Raw genomic sequence first — 8,134 nt, 5'->3', positions numbered from 1 at the left:
CAAAGAGGGCCAAGGTGGTGCCACGGATCCTGCCACAAGAAGAAATTTCTCCCATCTCCAATCCGGTAGTCCACCATGGTTCGGAGAAACATCCATAATCGGAGGTCCCCATGAGCCGCCTTGGTCCGTAATCGTCCATATAGAGGTGTGTTGTAGGCGTCCCTAGTACATCCATTCAACCCAGATCGATGTCCTGTCGCATCTAATGACATCACATAGTTTTTTTGTCATCAATGCACGGTTCAAGGTACTGATGTCCTTAAACCCAAGTCCTCCCTCCTCCTTTGGTCGGCATATATCTTTCCACGCAACCTTGGCATAACCACTATTCGCCGTTCCCTTCCACAAGAAATCTCGTAAACTTTTCTCGATTTCAGTAATAACTTTCTTCGGTAATATAAATGCCTATGACCAATAAAGACTCAGTGCTATAAGTACAGATTTAATAATTTGTACTCTACCAGCATAAGATAGAGTGGTACCTTTCCATCCAGCAATCCGTTTGTCAATCTTCAGTAGTAGTGGACGGCAATCTGCAATAGTAAGTCGAGACAATATAAGTGGTAACCCCAGATACCTCATTGGAAGAACCCCTTCCTGAAATCCGAGTAGCGCCAACATCTCCCCTCATTGGAAGAACCCCTTCCTGAAATCCGAGTAGCGCCAACATCTCCTCACGCAATGCTTGCGCTGAACATGAGATATTAGGTGGCTTTTCTGCACGTTCAGTCTGAGACCTGACCATTCGGCAAAACGATCCAGACCTGCTTTGAAGATTCTTAGAGAGTCCATATTAGCACGGCAAAATAATATCACATCATCCGAAAACCCCAACTGAAAGATCCTTGCTGCCTTGCATTTCCAATGATAGGAAAATATCTCCTCCTGATCAATCAACTGTAGGAAGCCCAAGTGTAGGACTTCCATCACAAGCACAAATAGGTAGGGTGATAAAGGGTCACCTTGCCGAAGTCCTCTGGCTCCTCGAAAGAATCCATGGGGCTTCCCACTTAGCCCTACAGAGAATGAAGGTGTTGTCACACACTCCTCAATCCACTTCACGAAAGTAATAGGGAACCCAAACATCTCCATGACTACTATCAAGAAATCCCAATAAACTGTGTCATATGCCTTCCGGATGTCAACTTTCAGATCACATCTAGGAGGTAGACGAGTCTGGTTATATCCCTTAAATAGTTCCTGTGCTAGCATGATGTTATCTCCAATGCTGCGTCCCGGCACAAATGCCGCTTGGCATGGGTTAATCAGTTTGTCCATTATCACACTCAACCTTTGGACAATGAGCTTTGCAATGATCTTATAAAGCACACTACAACATCCTATGGGCCGAAAATCACTAATCATCATAGGGGAATGTACTTTTGGTATGAGCGCCAAAAGTGTAGTATTTATCTGCTGTAGAAGTCGGCCTGTACTAAAGAAGTCCAGTACTGCCGAAGTCACCTCTTGTCCAACTATAGGCCATGCTGCTTTGAAGAAGCCCGATGAGTATTCGTCCAGGCCTGGGGCCTTGTCCTCAGCAAATGTCAAAAACCGCCTGTTTGACATCTGTTGGTGTGAACGGTAATAGTAAAGCGGTAGCTCCTCATTACTCAAAATGTGCCTAGCCCACGGTCTGAGAAACCGAATGTCAATACTTGCTCTTCGTCTATCTCCTCCTAGCAGGTTTTGGTAGTATGTGACAAACTCATTAATAACTTCTTCTGGATCAGTGTGAGTGGATCCCTGGACATCGTTGATCTGGAAGATCCTCCTTGATAATCTTCGTTGGGCAATCTTCCGAAAGAACACTCGGGAGCACTGATCACCTCCCTTCATCCACTGCATCTTCGCTCGTTGATTTAACATAATCTGCTCCAATTTTGTTACTTTGGCCAGTACGAGCCGACAACAGTGTTCTAGTTGTATATATAGCTCATCTCGCCTTCTTGAGCTAACAAGTAGTTGTGCTGCTTCAAGAAACCCTTTCGCCATATGGACATTGTGCGATAGACCCCCCTTATTCCTCCTTTGCTCTCGGAAGATTGGTTTCAATGCTTTGAGTTTGCGTGTCACAGCATGCATAGGCATACCAATAATGTTATGTTGCCATATATTCTGCACACTAGGAATAAACTCAGGTGAATGAGCGAGGTAATTCTCAAATCGGAACATACCTCCATATTGCTGCTGCAGGTCCCCATTTAGTACCATCGGTGAGTGGTCTGAAGTGCGTGGTGTAAGGACCGAGTAGAATGTGTTAGGGAACCATGCCATCCATCTATCATTTATCAACATGCGGTCCAGTCTTTTCGAGAGGTTCCGTGGCGTCGCACTGTGGTTGTGCCATGTGTACCACTCTCCCTGCATGGGTAGCCTATTTGTGTGGTAAATTTGCTAAGCGAAATAATAACTACAAATTAGTATAAAAGGAAAACAAACTTACTTTAATAATATCGTGCCAATTGGCTAAATTTTGAACGTTCTCAGAATTTCACGAAATTTGACCCAAACATTGGTTTAGATCCATGGATTTGTGTGGTAAATTTGCTAAGCGTAATAATAACTACAAGTTAGTAGAAAAGGAAAACAAACTTGTTTTACTAAAACCGTGCCAAACAATTAAATTTTGAACATTCTCAAAATTCAACGAAACATGACCCATATGATGGTCAAGACCCATACATTTGTTTGGTAAATTTGCTAAGCGTAATAATAACTATAAATTAGTATAAAAGGCAAACAAACTTGCTTTAATAAAATCATGTCAAACAACTAAATTTTGAACATTCTCAGAATTTCACGAAACTTGACCCAAATGTTGGTTTGGACCCATGCATTTGTGTGGTAAATTTGCTAAGCGTAATAATAACTAAGAGTTAGTAGAAAAGGGTGGTAAATTTGCTAAGCGTAATAATAACTACAAATTAGTAGAAAAGGGAAACAAACTTATTTTGAATAAAATCGTACCAAACAGCTAAATTTTGAACGTTCTCAAAATTCCATGAAACTTGACCCATAAGTGGGTCTAGACCCATGCATTTGTGTGATAAAGTTACTAAGCGTAATAATAACTACAAATTAGTATAACAGGGAAACAAACTTGGTTTAATAAAACCATGCCAAACAGCTATTTTGAACGTTTTCAGAATTCCACGAAACTTGACCCAAACGTTGGTTTAGACCCATACATTTGTGAGATAAATTTGCTAAGCGAAATAATAGCTACAAGTTAGTAGAAAAGGAAACAAACTTGTTTTAATAAAATCGTGGCAAAGAGCTAAATTTTGAACGTTATCAAAATTACACGAAACAAGACCTATATGTTGGTCTAGACCCATGCATTTGGGTGGTAAATTAGCTAAGCGTAATAATAATAACTACAAGTTACTATAAAAGGGAAACAAACTTGCTTTAATAAAAGCGAAGAAAACAGCTAAATTTTGAATGTTTCTCAGAATTCAACAAAACTTGACCCAAGTGTAGGACTAGACCAATTCTTTTGTGTGGTAAATTTGATAAGCGTAATAATAACTACAAATTGGTAGAAAAGGAAAACAAATTTATTTTTAATAAAACCGTGCAAAACAACTAAATTTTGAACGTTCTCAGAATTCCACAAAACTTGACCCAAACGTTGGTCTAGACCCATGCATTTTTGTGGTAAATTTGCTAAGTGATAATAACTACAAATTAGTAGAAAAGGGAATCAAACTTGTTTTTAATAAAATCGTGCCAAAAAGCTAAATTTTGGACGTTTTATGAATTCCACGAAACCTGATCCAAACGTAGGTCCATGCATTTGTGCGGTAAATTTTCTAAACGTAATAATACCTAAAAGTTAATATAAATGGAAAACAAATTTGGTTTAATAAAACCGTGGCAAACAGCTAAATTTTGAATGCTTTCAAAATTTCACGAAACTTGACCCAAACGTTGGACTAGACCATGCATTTGTGTGGGAAATTTGCTAAGCGTAATGATAAGTACATCTTAGTATAAAAGGAAAACAAACTTGCTTTATAAAACCACAGAAAATAGCTAAATTATGAACGTTCTCAGAATTCAACGAAACATGGCCCAAACATTGGTTTAAACCCATGCATTTGTGTGGTAAATTGTCTAAGCGTAATAATAACTACAAATTAGTATAGAAGGAAAACAAACTTTCTTTAATAACAGCGTGCCAAATAGCTAAATTTTGAACGTTCTCAGAATTCCACGAAACTTGACCCAAACGTTGGTTTAGGCCTTTGCATTTGTGTGGTAAATTTGCTAAGTGTAATAATAACTAAAAATAAGCAAAAAAGGGAAACAAACTTGTTTTTAATAAATCCGTGCCAAACAGCTAAATTTTAAACGTTCTCAAAATTCCATTAAATGTGACCCATAAGTTGGTCTAGACCCATGCATTTGTGTGGTAAATTTACTAAGCGTAATAATAACTACAAATTAGTATAAAAGGGAAGGAAACTTGCTTAATAAAATCATGTCAAAAGGTTTACACCCATGCATTTGTGTGGTAAATTTGCTAAGCGTAATATTAAATACAAACACACAAAAGAGATGGACTCTCAAAATTCTCTCTCTTCTCTCTCACACACTAACACACCTTCATCTTCACACACAAAAACCCTAGCTCACTATTTTCCGGCCGGCAGGCATAGGGACGGCGGCGATGAGACGGCCGGCGGAGATGATGACGTGGAGGATGGTGAATGGCATGAAGGGGCTGTTCCATGTGAGGAATTGATGGAAAACAGCGAAGAAACACGCGAGGAAGATGATGAGACGCGTGCCAAAAAACCGGCGATTTCTGCCGGATTTTCGTCGGTTGATTGATGTCTTCGGTCTATTCAAGATTGTGACTATGGTTCTGTGATGGTGGATGGAAGGATGAGGTCTAAAAAATCTGCAACAATGGAGGCGTTGAATCTAGGGTTTTTGGAAACCGAAAAGGCGCATGTTGAAAAGGCGAAGGAGACAGATGGTTTTCCGACCATCGATGAGTTTTCTGGCGTCCTACGGGATGGAGGAGACGTGCCATTGAGGAAAGATCCAAGCTTGTCGTCGGTGGAAGGTTGCGTGGAATTAGGGTTTGGCTGCGGTGCTTTGAAGCGCGCTGTCAATGGAGGTTGTGAAGATTCGTCTTCGCCGGCGAACTTCAACATTGACGAATTTATCACGCTGGCTAATAGAGTAATGGATGGAGATGCAAACTCCATGGCTGCGCTCAATGATCTCAAAACCCGTTGGGAGAAGAAATTCAGCCGAGTTGTTTCATGGAAAATAAATCCGGTGCCGTTAACTGTTCGAAAACCATGGAGATGCGTCTGGCCGGCGAAGAAGGACTATTTGGCCTGAAAAGAAACAGGTGAGAGGGTGAATCCGCCGGCGGTTACTACAGAAAATGAGAATAACAGTGCTGCTACGCTCTCGCCGAAATTTTCCTTCGTTTCCGGTGATCGGACGGCGACAGAGGTGTTGGGCAGATGGAAAGACGTTTTTCCGGCCACTTCGCCGATTAACAGAAGTGGAGAAATGGGCGGTGATGTGGCTGCGGGTTTGGATGATGTGGCGCCACGTGTGTATGAGGTAGATGTAGATGTGGCATATGAAGTCACTGCTGATGTCATTGATGATGTTCCTATTAGGGCTGATGTCACTGATGATGTCATTGCTGAGGTCACTGCTGATGTCAATGCTAATGCCGATGGAGTTGTGGACAGAAGAGGGGGTCAGCACAGTAGCCAGTGGAGTGGGTAAACCATTATACCCGGATGCGATTACGAGGGCATGCACGAGACTGGATTTCGCTCGTGTATGTGTCATGCTGGATGCGACATCCAATTTACCGAAGCACATAATTATTATGACACCAAATGAAGATGGGGGAGAATCGCCATGCAAAATAGATGTTGAATACGAATAGCTACCCACGAGGTGTAATACCTGTATGACTTTGGGGCACACAACCAAGGAGTGTGCTCATAACAAAACCGCTAAATCGATCAAAACACCGGTTGCAGTATATGTCCCCAAAGTAAAGGCACCGAGAGCGCAGGTGGTATCCGAAAGTAATAAGGAGGCGATGCCTAACCGAGGAAAGGAGGTATTAGCAGTCCAAAGGAGGGAGAAGCAAACAGTGATCCGAGATACTCCTTCGCTAGAAGTGGGACCGAGTAGGGAAGAGGGGGTAAAGCACTTGTCATTTATAACTCTTTTGATGCTTTATAATTATTTGATGATGCAGAAGGGTCATCACGGGATCCTAAGCCATGCAGCCCCACGGAAGGGGATCCATGTTGAATCTAGCCGTGTGGAATGTCCGTGGGCTGAACAAACAAGACCATCAGCTCGCATTAAAGGACCTCGTCTCTAAGTACAGGTTACATTTCTTGGACATTCTTGAAACGCGACTTTGTATTTCTAATGTCATGCATATTCAGTCGTTTCTGTTACCTCAATGGAAATTGTTTGTTGACTATGCCTATGTTGGAAATCGTATCTGGATTGCTTGGGATGATAATTTATTGGATGCTCATATTCTTGATCTGGGCAAACAATTTATTCATTGTCGTATTACTATTAAAGCACTACATGAATCTTGTATTATTACTATTGCCTATGGTGCCTCTAAGGTGATTGATAGACGGACTCTATGACATACATTGGGGACTTTGGCACCGCAGTGCTCAAATGACCCATGGCTGGTGGGAGGGGACTTCAATGTTATCCGTGATCTAAATGAGGTTTGCGGAATATCAGGAGATATAAGGATAGCTACGGAATAATTTAATAATGGGATTCAGGAGGCCGGGTTGTTTCCACTGCCCATGCAAGGAGAATGGTACACATGGCACAACTACAGTACGACAACACGGAGTTTATGGAAGAGACTGGATCGAATTCTTATTAATGACCTATGGTTTAAGAGGTTTCCTACCTCATCATATCATAGTCTTTTACCTCGGACATCTGACCACTCGCCGCTTGTCCTTCATGGGGATTCACCGCAGCATAATGGAGGTATGTTTCGGTTCGATAATTACCTTGCCAACTCGCCGGATTTTATCCCTAGTGTTCAGAATATTTGGCAGCATGAGGTGATTGGTGTGCCTATGTATGCGGTGACACATAAACTCAAAGCCCTAAAACAGGTCTTCAGACAGCAGAGGAGAAACAAGGGGGACTTGACTCGTAATGTCCGATTGGCAAAGGGTTTTCTCAATGAGGCACAAACATTGGTGAGCTCAGACAGACAGAATGAGCTCTTCCTTTACTTGGAGCACTGCTGCCGGATGGTGTATGCAAAAGCGGCCAAGACTGAGCAAATTATGCTACAGCAGAGAGCCAAGATGCAGTGGATGACGGATGGTGATCAATGCTCTAGGGTTTTCTTTCGCAAGATTGCTCAGAGGAGGGCGACGAGGAGAATCTTGCAAATTAATGAGTTTGTGCATTATTATCAGAACCTCCTTGGAGGTAACAGACGTCGAATATTAGTGGACATTAACTACCTCAGACCATGGGCGAGGCATATACTTTCTGATGAGGAGGCTAGCCACCTACTGTCACCATTTTCACTGGAGGAAGTGAAGTTAGCCGTGTTCGACATTGCAGGGGATAAGGCCTCGGGGCCTGATGGCTACTCGTCAGGATTCTAGAAGGCTGCTTGGCCAGTAGTGGGAGCAGAGGTGACAAGGGCGGTACTGGATTTCTTCTCTATGGGGAGATTACTTAAGCAAGTCAACTCTACACTTTTGGCTCTGATTCCAAAGGTTCATACTCCTATGTCTGTAAGTGATTTTAGACCCATCTCATGCTGTAATGTTTTATATAAAATCATTGCTAAATTACTTGTCCAACGGTTGAGCGTAATTTTGGACAAGTTTATTAGCCTTTGTCAGGCAGCATTCATCTTGGGACGAAGCATTGGTGACAACATTATGCTAGCCCAAGAAATGTTTATGGGATATAATCACACGCGACTCCCCCCAAGATGTGCATTGAAGGTGGATATCAGGAAGGCCTATGACACGGTTGAGTGGGACTTCTTTGTGGCGACTTTACAGCTATTTGGGTTTCCACCAACCTTCACAAGGTGGATTGAGGAGTGTATCTCGACGACCTC

The 8,134-nt window shown here is 42.1% G+C and overlaps 2 protein-coding genes across 2 annotated transcripts; one reads left to right on the top strand and one right to left on the bottom strand.

Annotated features, from left to right (window-relative positions):
• Window positions 1-505: 505 nt before the first annotated feature.
• Window positions 506-2,214, bottom strand: LOC105179436. Its single transcript, XM_011103053.1, has 3 exons — window positions 1,465-2,214; window positions 968-1,317; window positions 506-737 (listed from the first exon to the last, which is right to left on the bottom strand). The coding sequence occupies exons 1-3, from the start codon at window positions 2,212-2,214 to the stop codon at window positions 506-508; spliced, it is 1,332 nt and encodes a 443-aa protein (XP_011101355.1).
• Window positions 2,215-5,956: 3,742 nt separating this feature from the next.
• Window positions 5,957-7,667, top strand: LOC105179434. The gene is made up of 3 exons (XM_011103052.1): window positions 5,957-6,196; window positions 6,693-6,752; window positions 6,813-7,667. Exons 1-3 carry the CDS (start codon window positions 5,957-5,959, stop codon window positions 7,665-7,667), a joined length of 1,155 nt encoding a protein of 384 aa, XP_011101354.1.
• Window positions 7,668-8,134: the final 467 nt, after the last annotated feature.

The sequence above is a fragment of the Sesamum indicum genome, unplaced genomic scaffold (assembly GCF_000512975.1).
Source record: "Sesamum indicum cultivar Zhongzhi No. 13 unplaced genomic scaffold, S_indicum_v1.0 scaffold00157, whole genome shotgun sequence".
In the NCBI taxonomy this organism is placed as follows: domain Eukaryota; kingdom Viridiplantae; phylum Streptophyta; class Magnoliopsida; order Lamiales; family Pedaliaceae; genus Sesamum; species Sesamum indicum.
Note: the sequence above shows the minus strand (reverse complement) of the source record. Positions and strands in the feature narration are given on the sequence as shown.

Excerpts from the sequence above, each read along its gene's own strand:
- LOC105179436 (XM_011103053.1), bottom strand. The coding sequence starts at position 2,214 with ATGGTACTAAATGGGGACCTGCAGCAGCAATATGGAGGTATGTTCCGA. Across the intron at positions 1,318-1,464 it reads GGCCTATAGTTGGACAAGAG|ATCATTGCAAAGCTCATTGT; the intron begins GTGACTTCGGCA and ends GTGCTTTATAAG. Across the intron at positions 738-967 it reads CGAGGAGCCAGAGGACTTCG|GTCTCAGACTGAACGTGCAG; the intron begins GCAAGGTGACCC and ends CCGAATGGTCAG.
- LOC105179434 (XM_011103052.1), top strand. The coding sequence starts at position 5,957 with ATGACTTTGGGGCACACAACCAAGGAGTGTGCTCATAACAAAACCGCT. Across the intron at positions 6,197-6,692 it reads GACCGAGTAGGGAAGAGGGG|TGCTCAAATGACCCATGGCT; the intron begins GTAAAGCACTTG and ends TTGGCACCGCAG. Across the intron at positions 6,753-6,812 it reads TTATCCGTGATCTAAATGAG|GAGGCCGGGTTGTTTCCACT; the intron begins GTTTGCGGAATA and ends AATGGGATTCAG.